This window comes from Cornus florida, unplaced genomic scaffold (genome assembly GCF_030987335.1).
Source record: "Cornus florida cultivar Cherokee Brave unplaced genomic scaffold, ASM3098733v1 CherokeeBrave_3.0.0_Hap2_Chr01, whole genome shotgun sequence".
Classification (NCBI taxonomy): Eukaryota; Viridiplantae; Streptophyta; class Magnoliopsida; order Cornales; family Cornaceae; genus Cornus; species Cornus florida.
Genome location: NW_026775571.1, coordinates 84,651,929 through 84,676,892, shown reverse-complemented (window position 1 = coordinate 84,676,892; position 24,964 = coordinate 84,651,929). Strand labels below are relative to the sequence as shown.

Sequence of the window (24,964 nt, the reverse complement as noted above, 5' to 3'; positions counted from 1 at the left end):
AGCTATGGCTTGTGAGAAGATCAAGCAAGCCGGCCGCCGTATTTACTGCTTTTCCAGAGTCGCTTTAAGAAATCATCACGACAAAAGTCACACAATTCATCCAAATAGATGCGTTCCCGGGCGCTTCCATTTCCGCTACCTCTGTGCGACTTAAATAGGGGTGCCACAAACACCCAAAGTTGGGTTGGACAAGTCCAATGTCACTCAAATATGTGTTTTCAAGTAACCCAAGGTCAATTTATTTCGGGTTGGATGGGACCCATTCAATCCTTTTTTTTTTTTTTTTTTCATCAAATATGCAAACTACATTGCTGTTTGAAAATATCCATTTTTCTTTTTTCTTTTTTCTCAAGTCCATTGGTATTATAACTTAAGTATTCAATTATTAATTTTCGTGTGCTTCCAATTCTAATTTTATTTCATTAATACAACAAAAATAAAACTTATCTTATTTTAATTTTATTTTGTCAAACAAATATTCTAAAATCACATTTTTGGTTTCCTCGGCTTGAAAATCAATTTTTTTCCAGAAAAATTTAGTTTAGCATTGCAAAGACATCTATACATCACCTGAACTTTTATGCGGAACAAAAGAAGTAAAATTTTGTTTCAAAATTATACAAGAGTTAAAATGGTTCTCGGTTCAACGGAAAATATATATATATATAGAGTTCTGATAATTTTCATTCACACTATGATTTGTAAAAAATATATCAGAAACAAAAAGGCAACAAGATGAAGTATCTTGGAAGCCAGGCAGACCATACATTCCCAGAACCTCTTTGGCTTGGTAATAAATTTAATTTGGATTTAAAAAAAAAAAAAAAAAAAATTAGATTTTGAGTTGGGTTTTGAGAAAACCCAACCCAATTTGAGCCCAATTTGTGAATTTCAAATCCCAAGTTTCAAAATTTTTGAGTTAAGTTCGAGTTGTGCTGGATTAGCCCGTCCAAGTTGCACCCCCCACTTCAATTCGACCACTAATGGTAGCACATAAATTTTGAAGGTTTAAAACCAAAAGGCACTCACTAATGCAACACCACGACTGATATTAATATACAAATTTACAGGAAGGTAAAACTCAGAAAACTATATTTGAAAGTCCATTTCAATAAATAAATTAAAAAAAAAAAAATACATGTTAAATTAAGAGTACTCAATCCACCAAAAATACATATATAGTACACCTACAATGTGAAGATCTATCTGAATCTCTTAAAGTTTATCTACATTCAATAGTCTTCTGCTTTATCTAACACAACAAATAATTTCTTGGACCAAAGATGGTGCTAGACCTATATGTATGACTGATCACATCAACAAAAAGGGGAAATTGTAACAAAGCAAACAAGATTACAGGAACACTTGCAACTAAAGCCATTGGAATGCCAATCCAGTCCAATCCCTGGCTAAGAACAATAAAAAGGGTGGCACAAAAAGATATCATCATGGTGGCAATTGAGATGAAGAGGGTAGCTAGTCCCATTACTAATCTGTTAGGTAATGAGTCAAGAAAATCTTCTTCAGCGTAGCGCGAGGTTAGAATAGACAGGAACATCAATATTGAAGTGGCAGACGAGAATAATGCTAATGCATCTGAAACGGCAAAAACCAAGAAGGACTTCTTTAATATAAAATTAGGACTTCCTGTATTATCATTATCGCCACCTGGTACAGTGAAGGCAGCAGCAAACATCACCGTGGCAATGAGCGTTGCAACAACCATGCATGAAGATGCAGTATCCTTCATCCACTTCTCTCCTTCATACACTAAACTTTTGTGCTCCTCTGTAAATACAACCTGAGGTGTCCTCCCCTCAGAGTCTCTCATTTCGGTATATAGGGGTTGGACAATCTTTTCTACCTCCTGCAATCGTAAGGAGGCATCAGAGTTTGAGAGAAAGGAACTTAACAACTTTTTGGCAAGAAGAACGTATGTTAATAAATTTAAAACACGTGATGCTTCTGCTTATTTAAATCTCTAGTTATTTTCTGCACCTTTTGAAAAGTCGGTGCAATAGAAAAATATATATATATTTCAGATCCTTAATACTTTTATTTAAAAAAAGTTCATTAAAGTTTATATAAGACTTTTCTTTCTTTTTCTTCTTTGAAAGAAAAAATGTACAATGCAGTGTGTTGAGGTGAAATAAACCTTGAACCAGTGCAACTCCCGTCGCAATTGCAAAGCAGCACCAGAATCAGTTTTCAGTCTATTCGGAGGTGCTAGCTTTCCAGCCAAATGTAACATGTTGTTATTGTTTTCATCTTTATAAGCTGCAATCAAATCCTTATGAGCTCCTATCTCATATATGAGGTTAAAAATATTTTCCTGGCGATGGGCCACTGCAATGTGAAATATGCTTCGACTTTTATCATCAACTTTCCAAATAAGATCGGGATATGATCGAATAAGCACGATTACGAACTCCACAATTCCTAGCTCAGCAGCAGTAAACAACAATCGAGTAGGAGTCCTTATCAAATCTCCAAACTCCGAGTCGTCCAGTAACAGAACCTGATTCCATAGTCGCTTCACTAATTCCAATGCTTGTATTTGCATCAACTTTTTGTCATATATCACCTTGAATCCTGGAACTGCATGCAGTGTCGAGTCAAACTAAGTATGTGAAGCATGACGAAATAGTATTTATGTTGCATACCTAAGAATGTCAGGACTTTCCAAAGTAGCACTTTCAAGATAGGAACCACTGCAAAAAAGAACAACTAAGAGATGATAAGAAACAAGATGTATCCGAGTAAAAGAAAATAAGAAAAGTTTCATATTTTTTTGGATGACATGTTCAAGTTAAAACAAAAGCTAATTAGGGGACAAATACAGTCACAGGTAACAAGTTACCCCGCGGCCCAAAAAAAAAGTAACAGGACATTGATTGAATCAGGAACACATTGAATATGATCAATCATTGTTACCATAAAATTATATGACAGGATCTACCCCCAAAGCTGAAGATTGAGAATTGGCCAAAGACATTTGCTGGTTGGCTAGCAAATTGTGCCCAGAAAGTTCATTCGTGTTGAAGAGAGGACCATCACTATAACATCCCTCTTCCTCATTAGTTACTAATATTTTGGATTGAGTAGAATAATAATAATAATAATTGTTAATAGTGAGTGGTTTATGGTACATCTAGAACTAGAAATCAATTATGTTAGTGTGTTTGGATTTGGAATTTTAGGTAACTCTTTTAAAAAGTGGTATTTGAAAAATAAAATATTTTTGAATTTTGTTTATGTGGGTATGTTAAGAACTATTATAATCCCTGCATAATTATAATAATAAAAATTATCATATGCGTATTAATCCAATTTTTTGTTCTTTTGATTTACTCCAATTTTGTTCTTTTAATGCCTTATAAAGAGAACATTTTAATATTGTTGATACTTTCCACTGGGAATATACATACAGACATGCATACACACACACATACATACATACATACATATATATATATATATATATATATATGAAAGAATTCGTCTTATCCAAAATGCTAGGATTTTAATAGGAATAAAAACAAGAAAACTAAAGAAAATATGAAGGATTGAGGATCAAATTCTTCTTTTACATAGAAGCAATTATCAGCTTAATATGAAAATTTTATGGATTGATGTGAATCCAATATCTGAAGGCCAAGGCCACTTCTTTCTTATCCATCATAGATGTGATGGACCCTTTTTATAAGATATCTGATCAAATAGATGTGCAGACACTATTAATCATGACACCACTGTCCAATACTTGTCATCACTATTTATTCAAAAAGAGGAAGTCTGCTGTACCTGTTTGTCATGAATTGTATATGTTCCTACTCCTATCATTTTCTCACATTTTAAAGTCCTTCCAAGTACAGGAAATGAAAAAACAGGTGACATTAGTACACATTGGTGGACATCTCCTACCATCGAGATTTTAGAGAATTTCTATGCTCACACCCAGTCCCAATTGGAACCTGAAAAACATGTCGTTGCTCACAAATAATAAATGTAAACAACAATGTTGAATAAGTGAAATTTGACAATAGCTTAACATTTTAGTATTCAGTAATCATTTGAAAAATGGATCACAGAGAGAGAGAGAGAGAGAGTACCGTGTAAGAGTAGACGTATTAATTTTCCATGGCTTCTGTAAGAAGAGGGATAATTGCTTGGCAGCTCCATAAGGAGACCTGCATAGGTGAGAGAAAATCAAATATCATCTAAATTATTTTAAATTGATCATGGAACCTCAAGGTATAGTGTGGGATGAAGAAGGCTAATCTGGGAAAGATAATAATAGTTATAATCTCAACAAATTAACAAATTAAGGACAGAATTAGGATGAGCTTACAAAAATATAAGGCTTCATGCCAATGAAGCTGCAAATAAGGAAGTAACCATTAACTGAAAAAATTCATCCTCTTTCTCAATTTAATGTTATAATTAACTAATATAAGTCAAAAACCATTGATGTAGGACTAGGGATTGTGTGACCAACAGGATGAATTCCTTGTAGATCAAGGATTGTGTAATCAACACCCAAAAACACTAATCATCTAGACAGTGTGATGATGAATAGAAGAATTCAAGCAATTAGATTGCTAGAATGCACTCAAGTTTTCCTCACAATGTGTTATGCTCGATGCATGCTTGTTTTCTGGAAGTATAGGGTCTTTTATATAGACCTTTGAGGTTCACCTAGATATATTTATTAAGAAAAACAAAAATTAAATGCTACAGATATTAAATATATTATACATATTTAATACATAGACACAATTTACATTTATACCCTTTGTTAAATCTTGAAATCTCAGTTTTGCCTTTGGTTTTAGTTTCTTAAGCAAATAAAGATTATAATATATAATACATAGATATAACACTATTAGTTTGTGTTGTACAGAAAGCCAACGCAACCGAAAATCTTGAGCTAGCTCTAATCTCCAGTGATGAAGGGGACACCTGCATCTTGGCAATTGGTGGGTTCAACCGCTAGAGGAAATCTCCAATTACCGTAAATCCACCTTTAGCATGTCTCACCCTCCTCTTTCTCCTCCTCTATTTTATTTTTCCTTTTTCTTTTTTGAAATCACAAACCCTAGTTTCTTATTCTCCAATTTTCTGTTTCAAAAGATAAATCTACCAAAAGCAGCTATTTTTTCTTGTGCATCTTTTTCACAAAATGGCATCTATATGTATTAGACTATCACATCTTTTGATTGAAAAAATCCTAATTAAATGATAAATCACCGAAATACAATAGTTCAATGGAATTTTTCATTAAACGTTTTGCATTAATCTGAATTTAGTTTAGAGCAATTGAAATATAAAAAATAATATTGATATATGTATATACATGTATATATTTTGCAGTTATTTCAAACAGTATTATACATTCAGTTGCAAAATCGTAAAAAGTTTGATTCATGTGATCAAATGTGATAGGCACTCTTCTTGAATCCCATTACATGGTTACCATATTAGTAATTTCTTTTTTATTTTTAGCTTTTACTTTATTTAACACAAAGCAGCTATGAGGTATCGTCTTCTCCTTTTCAACTAAGGATCATGTGATGTCCCAAGCCGTTTGGGGGGAGAAGTCCCTAATAACCGGAAATGGGAGGATCATGCATGATCCCATGAGGGTCACACCAGTGAGGACGTTAGGTCCCTAGAGGGGGTGATTGAGAGGTCCCAAATCCTGAAGGGAGAAGTTGATGTCACTTATAAGGGGGGATGCCTCCTAACTGTGTAGATGAGTTCTGAAAAGCGTGAGCACAAAGAGGGTGCAAAGTGAAAAATATCTACACAGCGTGGGAGGGATCTTGACAGATGTTATTAGAGACAATCTTGAGCTGAAACTGGGAGGAGCATGCCCAATCCATGAGAGTCATGCCAGCAAGGGCGATAGGTCCCCAAGAGAGGGTGATTATGACATCCCACATCGCCAGGGGGAAAAGTTGTTAGCACTTATAAGGGGGGATGCCTCCTACCTATGCCGCGTTTTGAAAACAGTGAACGCAAAGAGTGCAAAGCAAACATTATCTACAGATTCTACACAGCATGGGCCAGGTCCTATCAGAACATCTCTCACGTGTTATAATCGAAGATACCATTACCTTGTTGCCCTCATTGTGATCGGTGTAGATTCTTCCTCTCTAGAGTTTCGACCGATCGGTTTGACAACCAAACTGAAAGTGTCATCACCATAAAACCCCTCCTTCGGATTGAATCCCTGGCAACCAGTCTCACTTTGTAGCATTCCATCGAACATTTTGACTTCTCTTTGTTTTTTTATACCCATATACATTTCTTTTAGGGTTGTTTGGAACGTATAAGGGACCAAGTCCGATTACTCAAGAAGGGCATTGAACTCATGCAACAAAGCACTTGACTACTTCATCCAAAGTTATATACTGGTGAAAATTGGTGTGGAGAACCACTAAACAAGACGTACTATTTCTGACTTATTCTCCTTATATTATTAATTGATAATTGAAAAAATAAATGTGAATAATGATAGTTGATATGTCAGCACATGTGATTTGTTCCAGTTTTTTCTTAATTGTTTATTTTTCCTTACTACATGTGATTTGGCTAGATGTATTTTTGCATGCATTTAATAGATAGTTGTTGCATGCATATATTACGTAATTTCTTGTTTGACAAATCTTGAGCTCCAGGGAATTATAATCGTTGTCCAACAAGGAATTGGGTTTGGAACTCTATAAATAGGCACCTAGGTTATGGGTTAAGACTTATGACATTGAGAGAGATGTAGTCTTATAAGGGAGTTGATGCGTAGAGATAGTTTATGAGTTGGTAGAGTAGGAAAAACACTAGTGGCACTGGTAGCAATGAGATAGGCTCGTGGAGTGGTACATGGTGAAAAGACATGTATGCAGTGTCAGTACTCTTCTATTGTAATATCTCTACGAAAATCATAGCGGAATCTCTTCTCATCCGTAAACCGGTTTTGGTCGAACCACGCCATATCTTGTGCTTTTGTGATTGTTTTGTCAGCTTTCATTGGATACCTTTGTTCGTGCACTTTCGCTGCCCAACAAATTGGTATTAGAGTCGAAGGTGAGGGAGATCCAGAAAACACAAGGAGTCTCAATAGGTTTTAGTTGCAGGTGGAGTCAATCAGCTTGGTTGATCATGATGGTTAGAAAATCATGATAGGTTTCATAGCATGGAGATCGAGTAATCTAGGAGGAGCCTTGGAGGTTTGACTGATCAAGTTGCGAACATGGTGGACAATCAGTGTTATAGGAGGATCGTGGCATCTTGGCATGCAATCCGAAGGTAAATGAGGAACTGGCTCCATGGGAAAGTCCCAAAATTAAGTTAACAGAGTCATAATGACAGTCCGTGGGTGGAAGTCCTCGAAGAGTTTTAGTTTTGTGTGCAGAATTGAAGATGCAAAACAATTGTGCAGATCAATGTTGTGGAAAGTCATGATTGACTGGATGAAATTTGAGCAAGGTGGAGATTGTTGGAATTGTGTCTCAAATTCCTATTGTAGTTAGGTTTCTATTTCATAGTAGTATTTTATTAGGTAATTTCATGTTTTGCAAGTCTTGGGCTCCAAGGAATTGTAATCCTTGTCGAATAAGGAATTGGGTTTGGAATTCTATAAAAAGGCACCTAGGTTAAGGGTTGAGACTTGTGAGAATTTTTTTTTTTTTTTTTTTTTTTGGAAGTTAAAGCAATTACACACACACTCTACTTCCACCGAGGTTCGAACCCCCGACCTCACCTTTGGTGGGAAGGGGTGATACCGCTGGCCAATTGGTCCTTTGGTTGAGACTTGTGAGATTGATAGAGTCTCATGAGGGAGTTGATGGGTAGAGATAGTTTATGGGTTGGTAGAGTAAGAAAAACACCAATGGCACTAGCAGCGAGAAGATAGGCTCGTAGAGTGGTACATGGTGAAAAAACATGTACGCGGTATTGGTACTCTTCTGTTGTAATATCTCTATGAAAATCATAATGGAATCTCTTCTCATCCGTGGATGCAGGCCAGTTTTGGTTGAACCACGTTATATCTTGTGTTTTTGTAATTGCTTTGTTGGCTTTCATTGGATCTCTTTTGTTTGTGCATTTCTGCTTCCCAACAATAATGAAATATTTTTGGCTTATAAATAGTGTTCTATTAGATTTCCTCTTATATTAGGGATGTATTATAAACTCTACTAGTTTGGCCCAATCTTGGCTCCACCCCTATATCATACTATATTCATAGAGTGAGTAAGGGGCGAGATCATATTACTCGTTATATATGTGGATGACATAGTGGAGACAAGAGATAACGATGAGTAAGTTTCTAGATTATAAGTCTGCTTAGCTAGGGAGTTCTAAATTAGGTACTTGCAAAGTATACGCTTTGAAGATGCTAGATCAAAAAAGGGCATCTTTATTTCTCAATGGAAATACATTCTTAATATGTTGAAAGAGACGTATATGTTAGGATGCAAACCAATAGACTCACCTATTGAAACTAATCACGGCCTTAAAAGTGGTGAAGGCAATAAAGTAGATAAGGTGGGATATTAGAGATTGGTGGGTAAACTTGTATATCTCCTCATACTCGTTTAAGGGTGCAACTTGGGTGGGCCAACCCGAACCCAACTCGAGCCTAACCCGATTTTTCAAGAACTTGGGCAATCATTTTAATAATTAGGCTTGGGCTTGGGTTGAAAAATATCAACCCTAACTTAATTAGGGATGGGCTTGGTTTAACGTGCAAACAATCTGAACCCGAATTCAATTTTTTTATTTTTTATTTTAAGTATATTTTATATGAATTGGGCTTGGGTTGGTTAGCTCGAGGTGAATTTTGGATTAGGGTTGAACGTATTATATATTGAGTTGAGCGGCTTAAGCCTAAGTTAAACCTCTAACCCACCCGAGTTGTACCCTACACTCGTCCAGACATAGTCACATGGCATATGCAGTAGGAGTTTCAAGTCAATTTATGCATGATCCTCCAATCACTAATGTAGGGGGTGTCTACGCCTTTTGAGACATAAAAAGTTTGCTTCCACCAAAGGTATATTGTTTGCCAAGCTTGGTCACCTTAAACTAGAAGCCTTCACTGATGTTGATTGGGCGTGTTTGAGTGATGATAGATGATCCACTTCTAGTTATTACAACTATGTAGGAAGAAATTTAGTCATGCAGTGAAGAAAAAAGTAATCAATTGTGGTTAGATCCGGTGCGCAAGTTGAAGATAGAGCCATGGCTCATAGAACATGTGAGCTTATTATGGCTCCAGACTTTGATGAAAGACTTGCGAATCATCAGCGATGGGCTATGAAGTTTTACAGTGATACAAGGAAGCTATCAATATTGCCGCATAACCCAATTCAACATGATTTAAAAGAAGCATAATGAAATTGATATAAACTCTATCAAAGAGAAGCTGAATGATGGAGTTATTTGTTTGCCCTTTGTGAAGTCAAGGGAACAGTTAGCTGATTTATTCGGACTTAGTAGCAATTTGTCTCATCTCTTGTATGCAAATTAGGCATGGAGGCAGGGACATATCTACTGTGGGCTCAGTGGGGGCATCCGCCCCCACTGAAATTTTTTGTTATTGCATTTTATACCCTTAAATTTGTACTTTTTTGCATTTATACCCATAAAATTTTGAAATTGCCTCCACTGAAATTATGAAAAAAAAAAACCATCTATATAAATTCCCCCACCCCCCCCCCCCCTCCCCTCCCCCCCCAACATAAATTTCTAGATCCGGCCCTGAATGGAGGATATCTATGCACCAAATTGAGGGAGTGTTAGAATATTTTGATATGTTAGAATATTCTAGATGGGGCTAATTTTCAATTTGTCACTCATTCAATGAAATATAGATACAAGTGGGTGCAAAGAAGATTATGATTTTGTCCAACCCTTCTTCTTCCCTCTCTCTCTCTCTCTCCCCTTCAACCCTAGTTTCATAATATTGCATTTCATCTATCATCATTTCAGATTTACAGATTTTTGACATAAAAATTATAATAGTACTTATAAGAAGAACTTTATAAATTGTTGCCCTCATGGTGACAGTGAAAATCCTTCCATTCTTATGTAGTTGTAGCTAATTAGTCCAATTCCCAGCATATTTATGTTGACCTTGGTAGTAAAATATAGAGAAAGGAAGGTTAACAAAACAAAAACTCACCCACTATAACAAGTTTCAAAATAGTAAACAATAGTCAAGAAATTGGTTACTAACATGAGTAGATGCACCTCTGCCAGAGTCCAAGCTGACTTCCACTGCAAAATGCTGAAGGCTTTCTAGACAAAACGTGAAGTGCTGTGTCCCCATTTCCATCCCGTGATATAGCTAAAAAAGGGTAGTGTTCAATCATGTCCAAGGCTACATCTAGTAGTCAAAAGAATATTGTCATTATTTCCAACAATACCCTTTTTAAAATGTTAGTGATATATGATTAATTTAAGTTCATAATGTGTAGACGTGGTAGCTATCATTTTCAAAAGACAAACCTAGATAGGGCAAACGGCATGTTCTGGATAAATGAACTGTATACTTTTAAGGCAAAGAGTTGACACAGATAATTTTGCTTCAATGTACTAACAGAAACTAAAAATATCTTAGACATGCACGCATAATTAAAAGTTCTCTAACCAAATAGATTGGCGGTGATGGCAGCAATAAGAAGCCCAATGAGATCCTCATCTGTTAGTCCTTCAGTTATGGAGTAAAGATACCAAACCATGTCTCTGTGGCCTAATATGGCAGCCATGTACAGTGGCAGTGCTCCTTTACTACCTCTAATCAGTGGCAAGTTTTTGTTCTTATTCACCATCACTTTAGCAATCCTTGTCACTCCAGATGCAGCAGCAAAACAAAGGGCTGTGTTTCCAACCTTGTTCTGCAGTGCCAAGTCATCTGATGTCATCAAATTCACTAGCTCCTCTACAAACCTTGTATGTCTTGCCCCAGCTGCAATATGAAGAGCAGTTTCTGAACCCCTTGTGATCCTAGCACGCATTGCTTGTGGACATAAATCGAGAAAATTTTTAGCCTTTTCCCAGTCACCTTTAAGGGCAGCGAGAAACAGAGTAACATATGCTTTGAGGCCTCTCATCTCTCCTGCATATATATGAGCATCATCCTTTCTTATGTTATTATTACTTATCAAAAATATATATATTTATATGAGCATCAAAAACCATGTTCACTCTTGGGCTTATATTTGAATGTTAGGACTCTGGAACAAAAGGCAGACAACTAGCACTTGGATCTAAAGGGCTCGAGCATGATCCAAAAACATTACATGCGTTCAAATTTCATTGTCCCTACATCCCAAATTATTTGTACCTTTACAGGATTCCAAATTTTCAGAGGGACATGCATTTAATGCATTATCCACTTTTAAAATCCCCAAATTACGCTTTAAAGGTTATACACACACACACATATATATACTAATGTAACGGCACGTGCGTTGCACGCGAGTAAGATCTAATTTGAAACAAAGTATAAATTAACCTTTTAAATCTCATAAGTTCCAACTTTTTGATAAACAATAATTTACTTATATTTAATATACTAAACATTTTTATGATAATAATTCTTAATATAATTAAAGAACTATATCAATTACTATAATGCAGTTTAAAGATGCCATGATTTTCCCTTCTTTTTTCAATTTATGTCCCTAGTGATCGTTATGAATAATAATTTTACATAAATAAATAGCGAGCAAAAAAATTAGAAAATAAAAATTCTTATATTAGTAATTTTACATTAAATTAAGTTAGACAACAGCAAGCAAAATCTTCCAACCAACTCTTACAATATTAGAGAGAGAGGGCGATAAAAAAAATTAGAAAATAAAAATTCTCAACACTACAATGAGTACATAAATAAATACACAAACATAAAAAGATTGAAAAAATATACTTTCTCATACCACTTTGAGAAATGAATAATATTCAGCAAAGCAATAAAATAATTACTCATATATTCAAATAATAATTACAATTACAACATTCTTACAATAATAAATTTAAAAAATGTTTTATAAAACACAATTAACAAAATTCTAAAATTATCAATAATGATCAATGAACATAAAATTGACACAATATAGTCAAAAAACAACTTTTAATTGAGCTTTTCAATAGGGATTCAATCATTGATAGGTGTTTTTTCAAACTCCTAAAACAATTTCAAAATAAAGACTACTTTTTTATTGCAACCTTAGTACTTTTTTTTTTATTCAAAACTATTAATGGAGAAAAACTGTGTGTACAAATTGTTTACAATCAATTTCATTTGTTCATTAATCAAGGTCATGTAATGAAAGAAAAAAACACTTACCAACAATTCACCTAAACAAAAATGTATATATTTCTTTACAAATAATATATACATACACATATATATATATTACCTTATAAAAAATAGTAATTAGTTTTTGGGCAATTGAAAATAGGTTGAAGAATATTATTATTTTTCACCACATATATACACACATGCAAAAGAGAGCAAACTAAAATAATATTATTACTTATAAGTACTACTCTTGTTGTTTATCAAAAACTTGTGAGAAAACTCATCAAGAAACAGTATTAAGAGGGGGAGAGAGAGAGAGAGAGCCAGAGAGACAGTATTAAAAACAAGAGAAAAAATTAGAGTTGGGAGGGAGGACGTATCAGGCGACAAGCTGAAGCAAATTACGTGCCAGACTTTTAAGTTAATTATTATAATAATAGTAGGTTATTTAATTAGTAGTTGAAAGAGTTGTTTCAAATTATGTCGTCGTATATTTCGTACTCCTAATAATTCATATAGAATTATTAGGAGTACGAAATATGCGACGACATAATTTGAAACAATTTAGATATAGATAATAATTTTGATATAGTAGTATAGTTGATATAAGAGTTTATTAATTCAGGAATTTCAATATATTTTGATACAAGAATATAGTTGATATAAAATTCTATTAATTTAAGAATTTTAATATAACTAAATGATTTGAAACACTTTGTACTTTTAATAATATATATATAAGTATATATAGATTAATTATATAGATATATTCCTTCTCTAATTATCTTTCTTTTTTATTGAATTTCAATACTTTGTATTACCTATATTATTTTTATTAACTAAATAAATAATTTTTAAAATATTATATATTTATTTTATAATTAGATTTATTTTTATTGAATTAAATAAATAAAATTTTTAATATTATTTTTTTTTCCTTCTCTAATTAATTTTCTTTTATTGAATTAAATCAATAAGTTTTTAATATTATATATTAATGTACTACTGAAACTCTTTGTACTGAAATAAATATTTTTTTAATATTTTAATACTACATATTTCCTTCTCTAATGAGATTTCCTTTTATAAAATTAAATATTACATATTAATGTGTTTCCTTCTCTAATTAGAGTTTTTAATATTATCTATTTCCTTCCCTTTAATTATATATTTCCTTCTCTAGTTAGATTTTTTTTTACTAAATTAAATAAATAAGTTTTTTAATATTATAATTAATTAATGAATACTGAAACACTAAAGATCTTTGTACTTTTAATAATAGTATAGTAGAAATATAAAAAGAAGAAAAATGAGAGAATTGTGTAAAGGCTTGAATGAGATGAATCACTCATTCGCAAATCTAGGATTTATAGATAAAAAATAGCACATGCTCATATTACAAGAAAGGAAACTAATTAAATCACAACATATTCTAGAGCATATTCTATGGCATATTCTATAGCACAATCAAATCTCTGCTAATATGGTAAATCATTCTATAAATCATGGCTATCATATTTGTTAACACATGCATAGTCAAATATCTGCTATTATGGTAAGTCATTCCATAAATCGTGGATATCATATATGCTAACACTCCCCCTCAAGTTGGTGTGTGGATATCTGAAACGTCCAACTTGAATAATGCATTCTCAAAGACAATCTTGGTAACGCCCTTTGTAAGAATGTTTGCAAGCTACTGAGAGCTTGTGATAAATGGAGTGCAAATTTGACCAGAGATGATCTTCTCTCGAATGAAGTGACGGTCCACCTCTATATGCTCAGTCTTGTCATACTGAACGGGATTTGCTGCTATATCAGTAGGGTGAGAATGGAAGCGACACTGGAAGGCACAAATCTGTCGTCAAGGTTTTCAGCCATAGCAACTCACATACCCCAAGAGCCATAGCCCTATACTCTATTTCATCACTAGATCGAGGGACAACATCCTGCTTCTTACTGCGCCAAGTAACCAAGTTACCACCAATAGTGGTATAATAACCCGAAGTTGACCTCTTATGTGAAACTGATCCTGCATAATCAGCATATGTCCAAGCCTTAACACTTAAGTGACCTTGATTGGCAAACAAAATACCACGGCCCGGACACCCTTTTATGTAGCGAAGGATGCGAATAGCTGCATCAAGGTGAGGGGTACCAGGAGAGTGCATGAATTGACTCACGACACTCACGGCGTAAGCAATGTCAGGTCGAGTCGTAGATAAATAGATGAGCTTCCCCACAAGTCGTCGATACTGACTAACATCTGAAAACAACTCCCCCTCAGAATTAGCCAACCGATGATTCTGCTCAATCGGAGTATCAACGGGACGAGTGCCAAGTTGACCAGAAGCAGAAAGCAAGTCAAGAACATACTTGCATTGAGAGATGAAAGTGTCAGCCCTTGAGCGAGCCACCTTAATGCCCAAGAAGTACCGTAGGGGACCAAGATCCTTAATCTCAAATTGACGGCCAAGATATCTCTTAACCTCAGCAATTCCGGTAGTATCATCGCCGGTAAGAACAATATCATCGACATACACAATGAGAGCAACTGTCTTACTGCCTAAATGACGTAAAATCAAGGTATGATCAGCTACACTTTGATAGAAACCAAACTTGAGCATGGCAGTGCCAAAGCAATCAGACCAAGCTCGAGGAGATTACTTGAGGCCATACAGAGAATGACAAAGACGACATACCATTCCAGAATGAGCAGGAGAACAAAAGCCCGTAGGAGGAACCATGTCCTCCTCTTTCTGTAAATCACCATTGAGAAAGGCATTCTTGACATCTAACTGAAATAGAGGCCAAGATCAAATCGCAGCAACGGAAAATAATACACGGATGGTATTCATCTTGGCAACAAGGGCAAAAGTCTCATGATAATCTATGCAATAAGTCTGAGCATAACCCTTGGCAACCAACCGGGCCTCGTAACGAGCAACTGACCCATCAGGATTATGCTTAACTACAAACACCCAACGACAACCCACAACCTTTCGTCCAATAGGAAGCGGAACCATGTCCCAAGTCTGATTTTTCTCAAGTGCTTGTAGTTGTTTTATCATAACATCTCGACATTGAGGTTATGCTAGTGCATCTGCAACACTAGAAGGAAGAGGAACGAGGCAATAGAAACAAGAAAACTCCGATAGGAGGGTGAAAGAGCATAATCAGAAACAAAATTAGAAATAGGGAATGTACAAAAACGTTTACCCTTTCGAAGAGCAATGGGGCGATCATCAAGTGAAACAATAGCTTGAGAAGGCGGAACTGGTGCCGAAGGAACAGGATATTCGATCGTGGGAGTAGAAGCTTGTACCTGTTGTCTCCGACTATAAACCTGTAAAAAATGAACAATTCCCCCTGCTGGAGGGGTATCACAAGGAGGAATCATAGAAGACAAAACAAGTAATGGTAGAGGAGTTGAAGACGGAAAAAGGTAATCATCCATTATATTCAATGGGAACCATTCACTTTGAGAACTAACTGAACCACTATAGTATGGTGTACGCTCAAAGAAAGAAACATCCATGGATATAAACCGCTGACGACTGGGAGGACGGTAAGACCTATAACCTTTTTTAGGTGAGAATAGCCCAAAAACACGCACTTCAAAGCCTTGAGGTCAAGCTTTGTACGAGTCTGCCCCAACTGCTGAACAAAGCACACACACCTGAAGACTCGCGGAGGAATAAAAAAAAGAGATGGAATTGGGATTTAAGATTGAGAGTGGGGCTGCAAAGTTAAGAACCCTAGAAGGAGTCCTATTAATGATGTAAATAGCTGTAAGAACTGCATCTCCCCAAAATGACTGGGAACATTCATGCCAATGCAGATTGCTCTTGCTAAGTCAAGGATGTGGCGATTCTTTCTCTTAGAACGACCATTCTGTTGAGGAGTTTTAACATTAGCCATCTGATGCTCAATCCCAAATTATGTACATAACTGCTGTACCTCCCCATAAGTGTACTCCGTACCCTGCTCAGATCTGAATTTTTTAATGGTACGACCATATTGAGTCTGAACCATTGTTATAAAATTTTTAAAAATGGTGTATACCTCATTTTTAGTTTTCATAAGATAAACCCATGTAACACGACTATGATCATCAACGAACAACACGAAATATCGAAATCCAAAACTAGAAGTAAATAAGCAAAGACCCCACACATCTGAATGAACAAGATGAAAAGGTATTAAAGCGGATTTATTACTACTAGTGGGATAATTGGAACGAACATGTTTAGCCATATGACATGTCTCACAGGATAAATCTGACAGTGCCACATTACAAAATAAAGAAGGAAATAAATGTTTTAAATAACCGAAATAAATATGTCCTAAAGGCATGTGCCACCGCATAAGCTGGGCTCTATTAGATGAAACAAAATTAGAAAATGAAGCTGAATGTGCTTGAGGTGACAAAGGAGCATCCAACAAGTATAGACCATCCACTTCACGCCCACTGCCAATCGTCCATTTTGACACCAAAAAAATGCAATAAGAGGGAAAGAACATTCCACTACAATTTAATTGTTTGGTAACGCTACTAACAGAAATAAGATTTGTAGTCAACTGTGGAACATGAAGTGTATCTGACAAAGTTAATGAAGGAGTAACTGATATGTGACCCTTCCCAGCAATGGAAGATGGAGAGCCATCCGCAAGGCGTAACTTGCGATGGCCAGAGCACATACTATAAGATTGGAAGAATGAGGACATACCAGTCATATTGTCTGAAGCACCAGAATCAATGATCCATGGTGTCGAAGATGTAGATACGCTATGTGCAGACGCAATAGTACCTGAGTGGGCATAAATGGAGGTTGGCTGAGATGATGCCTCCATTTGGTTGAAGAATTGTTTGAACTTCTCCAAATCAGCTTAAGTCAAGGTAACTATGGCAGAAGATGTATAGGTAGAGTTGTCAGGAGTTGACAACGAGACTGGTTGTGTAATAGAATGTGTAGAAGATCGAGGTTGTTGATTCTGTTGTGGTGGGCGTCCATGTAGAGCATAACAACAAGATTTGATGTGACCAATTTTTCCGCAATGGTCACACCGTCCGCGTTGTCATCCCAGAGGAGGACTGATGGTAAAGCTCTGAACTAACTGTGATGGTGCAGTTCCTGAAAGGTTGGGAACCCGAACTGCCATAGCAGAACGATCAACAGAAGCAACACCTAATTGATGAGTCCGACGGCTCTCATCTGTCAACACATAGGAGTATGCATCCTCAAGAGTAAGGTATAAAGATAAGCCCAATAAATGAACACGATCATACTCACACTCGTCGTTCAACCCGGTAAAAAACTGAAACACTCGATTCTTCTCCACAATCCCTGAATATAAAACTACATAATCTAGATCCTTCCAAGAGTAAAAGGAATCATAATATGACATCTCCTCCCAAATAGCACGAAGCTTGACAATGTAACCTGAAACTGTCAAGTCACCCTGAGAAATCCCGGTGATATCTCGCCTCAGCTCGAAAATCCATGCATTATTCTGCCTCTGAGAATAAGTGCGTTGAACTAAATCCCAAATGTGCCTAGTAGTCTTCATAAACATATAGCCAACAACTATGTTGGTTGCATCGAATTGACTAGCCAAGACATAACCATAGCGTTATCTGCAAACCACTGTGGATATGCCTTCTCTAACTCAGCTGGCTCTTTATTAGAACCAGTAATATAGCCAATCTTGCCTTTGCCACCAATGAATATCTTGGCAGACTGCGCCCAAATCAAATAGTTGGAACCATCCAACTTCACTGTGGTGATTTAAAGTCCTGGATTTTCTGATGAGTTAAGTAGGAAAAATGGTACAACCACCCACAGACTTGAGCCAAGAGAATTAACAGTCGAGAACCTGAATCTGCTATAATCTGTCACACGACAATAAAAAAACTCCAAAAACACCACAAATTCTGCTAACAAATCAAAAGGTCTCTTTAGACCATAAACAATAACAATGTCTCCTCAGACCATTCCAGAAAAATCCAAATACATACTTTTTTTAAGGAGCGTTGCCCACTTACATATATCCAAACAGCCTCCTTCTTAATAACCGGAACCTCTTTGTAGACTAAATTTTTTTTACCCAAACCCTTCAAGGTGTTGGAGACCAACTATCCCAATTTACCCAACTCTAGAAGAGTAAAAAAGAAATTGTAAAACTTAAAAATACCTATTTTCGATCACAAAACAGCAATACAGAAAAACATGTGTAGGCAACGTCACATGATGTCACAAACAGCCTAAGGTGGTTGTCGCATAAGTAGCAAGGCTACTGAAAGGTGTGGAAAGGTGTTGGCCCTGATACCAAGTATAAATATAAAAAGAAGAAAAATGAGAGAATTGTGTAAAGACTTGAATGAGATGAATCACTCGTTCACAGCTCTAGTATTTATAGATTAAAAGAGCACATGCTCGTATTATAAGAAAGGAAACTAAATCAAATCTAAATCAAATCACAACATATTCTACGGCATATTCTATAGCATAATCAAATCTCTGCTAATATGGTAAGTCATTCCATAAATCGTGGCTATCATATATACTAACATATGCATAGTCAAATCTCTGCTATTATGGGAAGTCATTCCGTAAATCGCGGATATCATATATGCTAACAAGTATAGATATAGATATAGATATAGATATAGATATATTGTCAAGTTGTGAAAGATTTTCACAACATATTCACTTTAAGTTTTCAAATGAGACAACTAAATTGTGACAACCACAAATGGAAAGAGGAACAATTAAATTGGGATGGTGGGTATAACAAGAATAGGCCAAAAAGGAAAATTACAAACACAAGCAAAGAAGGCTAATAATACGTGTTTAACGCATAATCACTGAATTCTATACCTTTAAAAATGAAAAGGCAAATACTTTATATGTTTTGACAGATATACTTTTCTTCACAAGTTAGATTCAAAATTATATTTAAACCAAATCATGTGACAAATCAGGTGATTATGTTTAAATCCTCAATAAAGAGCACAAAAAACTCTCTCAGCGTGTTGAAAAGAAAACAACTAGTTGAAAAAATTAGTGAACGATTAATTGAGTCAAGTTCAAGAATGAATGCTAAGGCATAACAATCATTTATCAAAATTTTCACTAAATTATACTAGGTACCTAGTTTCCACTAGTGTAACATGTTTTGACTTATTTCCATATGGATGCAAACAAACCCACCACATTCCACTCATGTCATTGACTCATCATTCTAATCAACATCCATACCTATTCTCCGTGCTTATGGTGACTCCCAAACTTCATTAAGATAAGCTAATAAGATCATTAAGCTAACTTGACAAAATGTTGCCATCAAATTCTTTCAAACTGTAATAACCCCAAATTTTCATATTTAAAAAGAACGTTTTGATTTGTGTACACTAGTTACTACCATAAGATTGCACACGCTCAATAATGAAGATAATGATAGACCTGTTAGGACATTGAGTCAAGTGTTGGAGTATTCCTACTCAAAACCTGCGCAATGCGTTGTAATGTGTCAAAGTGTCTTACGTCGTTTGTGAATATCTATTGAAGACATGGTAGACACTAAATTGCGAAGATTAAGGCTGAATGTTGGCATCCTCAATCACACATTTGGGTAACAGGTAGATTGATTTTAGTAAGACCTTAGTTTGACTTGTTTTAATCTTGATTGGGCTTGTAAACATGTTCTGAGAATGTTTCGGATTATTGGCTTTCCAAAACTTGAGTTTTAAATGTTTTTCGAAATTGGACATCAAGCTAGAAAATAGTGTTTTGATTGATTGATCGAATCATTTCTAGCGAGCATCAATCTATTGGTCAGTTGATCAAACGTGTTCCAGGTAAAGTTCTTTTCAACACCAGAAAGCGTCCATCAATCAAATAGTTCCGGTAGGCTTCGATCAAAGGCTCGATCGATGCTACCGGTTGGACCTACGTTTTTGGAAACTCTCTTGAGACGCCTATGTTGGCTATAAATATGGGGTTATCGCCAGTTTACATGAGGTGAAGAGCATCTGTAAACATTCTTAAAGAAAGAAATTCCTGGAGAGAGATTTTGGTTATTCAATCTAGGTTATCCCAAAGAGCATCTACATGTGATTGAGTACTCTTCAAGGAGCAGATTATCGGTCTAATCCATTTCAACCAAGCAAAATCAGAGCAAACATTGACGAGTAACCACTAGAGAAGCAGGTTCGTTATGAGCAAATGTTTTAGACGAGCAGAAGGACAGCCTAGAGACTTTCGGGGAAAAGTTTGGTGTCATCTGCACCTAGAGGTAACTAGAGGTTCGAGGGTGAGTGAATTGTTAACTTGGTTGTAATATCTTTCTCCATAGTGGATTGTGCTTAATTGGATTAGGTCCCGTGGCCTTTCTTCTAGGGTTTCCCACTTACAAAAATTTGTCTCTTCCCTTTCGTACTTTATCTATTGTTTATGCTTATTTGTGATTAGATTGGTTGAAACCCTACTCTCCCTCTGACTCATCGAAGCCTCTAGTAACAGTCTAGCACACTTTCAGTAATAAAAATAATAAATAATAAATTACAAAAAGTTAATAAATTATCTTAGATTAAGGCCAAGAGTAAATATATTTTCTTACTAAGTTGTGCAGCTCATTACATTCTCTTGAAGGATATAAGTATTAAAGCTACACCCTCTCTAAAAGCTTAAGCTTTTAGAGTAGATGGTTGCTAACATGGTATCAGAGCCGCCAAAGGTCTTGAGTTCAAACCTCATTGTCACCCTAATAATTAAAAATTGAAACACGTGTTGGATCAAAAGAAGGCCACACGTGAGGGGCATGGTGAAGGATATAAGTATTAGAAGAAATACATAGAAGAAAGATAAGAGAAATATGTAAAAGGTTTGAATGAGATTCAATCACTCATTCACAACTCTAGTATTTATAGATTAAAAAGAGCATATGCTCATATTATAAGAAAGGAAATTAAATCAAATCATGGCATATTCCAGACATATGCGTAAATAAAGTCAAACTCCATGATTTGAGGCTATCAAATCTCTGCTAATATGGTAAGTCATTCCATAATTTGTGGCTGTCATATCTCTGATTCTGTGCTAACACTCCCCCTCAAGTTGGTACGTGGATATCTGAGACGCCCAACTTGGACAATACATCCTTAAACACAATCTAAGTGTCAATCAACTAATCAAAAGTGTCTCCTCAGGCCATAAACAATCAATGTCTCCCCAGACCATAAACAACTAACCATATCTCCTCAGAGCATAAACAACTAAGAATATCTCCTCAAACCATTTTCCTTAATACACATATTTAAAATATGTAGATGGAAGAATCAACAATGTCTCCTCAGACCATTCTCCTTCATACATATGTTTCAAATGTGTAGATGAAAGAATCACCAATGTCTCCTCAGACTAAAAATCATTGACAATGTCTCTTCATACCATTCTTGAATGAGTGGTGCCGAACTCGTACACCCTCATTGCAGTTGGGCCACCCTAGCTCTGATACCGAGAAGAAAGATAAGAGAAATATGTAAAAGGTTTGAATGAGATTCAATCACTCATTCACAACTCTAGTATTTATAGATTAAAAAGAGCACATCCTCATATTACAAGAAAAGAAATTAAATCAAATCACAGCATATTCTACGGCTAGACATGTGCGTAAATAAAGTCAAGCTCCATGGTTTGAGGCTATCAAATCTCTACTAATATGGTAAGTCATTTCATAATTCGTGGCTGTCATATTTCTGATTCTCTGCTAAGAGTATTAAAGTTACACCATGGTTGTTAACACATTCCTTAACATTTTTCAAGTGAAATGAGTAAAGAATTAGACGCCATTCCATTGTCAATAATGTAGCTGGATATTTCCTCATTTTTCTCACTACACTCAAGTTGTAGTTATTTTTCCTTTATTGGGATGTAATAAATGAGTGTTTAGAAGCTCTTCTCGCCTTAATTCTCATTAAATTTATTTTTATTGTTAAGAGAGCTAATCTTTGATTTGTCAAGAAATCAAAATATGTGAGTATTGATTGCAGGTTTGTATACACTTTGAAATAAGAGCACATTGAAAACTTGCGCCACATGAATTTTCGAGTTGTTACAATAACCCACACTCTTGACAGATCCTATTGATGCTAATTTTCGTTCTAATTTTTCCTAAAGAGTACCAATATATTCATGTAATCTACTGCAACCAAAACCACAAGCAATAGTTAAGATCAACTCTTATGACCATCTGCATGAATTTATCATATCACCCTTGACACCTCACAAATGAAAATCTGGTGCCAAACATGGACCGAGTACAAGTCTATAAAGTGCTCTGTCAGATAATAACGAATCCCATTCCTATAATGATCTTGAATAAAGTACAATCATTCAAAAAATCGCAACGCATAACATTACGTTCATGAGTGTCTATGTATCTCTCTCAATGCATGTGCACACATTAGATATCTATTTTTAAGTCTACCTGTGTGTATGTATATTATAGATGTACAAGCGTGTATGATCAAAGTCACTCTTCCATGTGCTGTCAGCTTTTCACAAAATTAAATTAGGTTATCATGTTTCTTTTTCCATGTAGTTTTATTTGACATGAGTGGCGCGTAAAACCATGTTAAAATAAAAAAAATTCTTGGATGGGTTTTGCAAAAAAAAGAAGTTCATTCTATTATCCAGAAGCCAGAATAATCACCAAAGGAAGGACTTACCAGAAATTGCACCTGAATGAGTAACTGTTGCTAGTGGAAAACTTGCAAAGTCATTTGCTGCTTGTGTACTTGGCTTTACATCTTTGGCACTTTGAGTCATTGAGTGATAACCGAGACTATCTAGCCTCGTTGATGGACTGAGAATGCTTTGAGCATTGCTTCCTGTCACTTCCAGAATAGTGGTCAAGTTCGAGACATTTTGAAGCTGTTGAGGAGAGTTCTGAATGTCAGAGATTGATGGAGATGGGGTGCTTATTCCTGGTGGTACGGCAGATGCAATGGGGTATTTAACACTAGAAGAAGCTGGTGAAATACCATGTTCAAAATTGTCTAGGCAGGTACTATCTTCATGATTTATGTCATCATGAGAGTGTTCCATGTTTATGTTTATTTCATAGTCCTCAGGAGACTCGGAACCAGAATACTCTGCGGAACGCACTGCTGGGAAGCATGATTCGATAGAGGGACTCTTTTCAACCCGTGATTTGGCAAACCTTTTTGTCAACAGCGTCATACTTCAAAAGTAAAAATAAATAAAAATAAATAATACATAAGTTTTCAATTATAGATAGATCATTTGACATAGAAATAAGTGATGGTCACCAATATTTACTTTCAACAGTTACATTGTAAGCCTGAGTTGCAAATTCATATGGATCCAGCAACTGAATCAAGTAAATGGCATAATTTTTGTGAGCATGCTATTGTGTTTTAACATATTTTGAGTGGCAGGCATGACAGATGGGATTATTTAACCACATTAAAAAGAAAGAGCATGTGAAGGGAACAAGTTGTTCTAGGTGTTTGGTCAGTGATCACACAATCACACTCTCCCCACAAGTTTTTTTTTTTTGGTAAGTAAGAATTTTATAAAAAAGCGCTCAAAGGGGAGCGAAACCCAAGGATACAAGAAGAAAAAACCAAAAAGGGCCTCAAGCCTTCAAAGAGGCCAAAAACATAACAATCTCCTCAACAGGACGATAATCTCTCCTTGAGACCCAACAAAAGAGAGTAGAAATAATAGAAAACTTAAGCATAGAAATGGGATTCTCCTTGCCATCGAAGTATCTTCGATTCCTCTCGAGCCAAATGCACCACCAAACAAAGAGAGGGGTAGCCCTCCAAGCATCCCGGATGAGCGCCCCAACAGAGACACCTCTCCAAGCCTCTATCAACCCTCTAGAGGAACAGGGCATAACCTAGGGAACCCCAAACAACCCAATCATCAAATCCCAACAATCTCTGGCCATACTGCAATGCAACAGAAGGTGATCCACTGTCTCCTCATCACAACGACATAAGTAACAGCAATTGATAACCACCTGCATTCTCCTCTTCAAATTATCCTGGGTTAAAATCCTACCCAAGACAGACGTCCAAGCAAAAAAGGCCACCTTAAGAGGAGCCTTGGAACGCCAAATAGCCTTCCAAGGGAAAGTGCCACCCTCCCCATCAGAAAGGCACCTGAAAAAGGATCTCACCTCGAAACGACCCTGAGAGTGTGGACTCCAAAGCCAACAATCAGCCTCCTCATGAGAGATCACCTGACGATACAATAACTCCAAAATACGAGTGACCTCCTCAATTTCCCAATCCTGAAAATGCCTCCTAAACTGAACGTCCCAAGTTAGTCTTCCGTTATCAAGGTGATAACAGTCAACAAGTTGATGAGCCATAGCCTACACTAGTTACCCAGTTACCACACAAAATGAAGGTTTTTCACTCCTTTCCTAAAATTACTCGGTGGTTGCAAATTGATTGCTATTTGAAAATACATTTTCATAAATTCTTTGAGTTTACATAAAGAAGGGCATCAACAGTAAGAAATTTGGAACATTTGTTTTAGCTTTTGAGAATGTTGGTGCACAAAGTGAAATTTTCCCACCATCAATAAAGTCGCGAATTTATGAAGTACAAAATCT

The 24,964-nt window shown here is 35.8% G+C and overlaps 1 protein-coding gene across 5 annotated transcripts; it reads right to left on the bottom strand.

Moving 5' to 3' along the window:
* Positions 1–1,116: 1,116 nt before the first annotated feature.
* On the bottom strand, positions 1,117–23,574 carry LOC132303820 (ankyrin repeat-containing protein ITN1-like). 5 transcript variants are annotated; one of them, XM_059801281.1, is made up of 8 exons: positions 23,358–23,482; positions 23,043–23,247; positions 10,655–11,122; positions 10,241–10,390; positions 4,113–4,190; positions 2,664–2,711; positions 2,156–2,598; positions 1,117–1,867 (listed from the first exon to the last, which is right to left on the bottom strand). In XM_059801281.1, the coding sequence occupies exons 1-8, from the start codon at positions 23,358–23,360 to the stop codon at positions 1,253–1,255; spliced, it is 2,010 nt and encodes a 669-aa protein (XP_059657264.1). In that variant the 5' UTR covers positions 23,361–23,482; the 3' UTR covers positions 1,117–1,252. The 5 variants fall into 5 exon arrangements, with proteins under 5 accessions (XP_059657264.1, XP_059657235.1, XP_059657242.1 ...); XM_059801252.1 differs by having other exon boundaries at positions 23,043–23,574; XM_059801259.1 differs by having other exon boundaries at positions 10,241–10,384; positions 23,043–23,574.
* Positions 23,575–24,964: the final 1,390 nt, after the last annotated feature.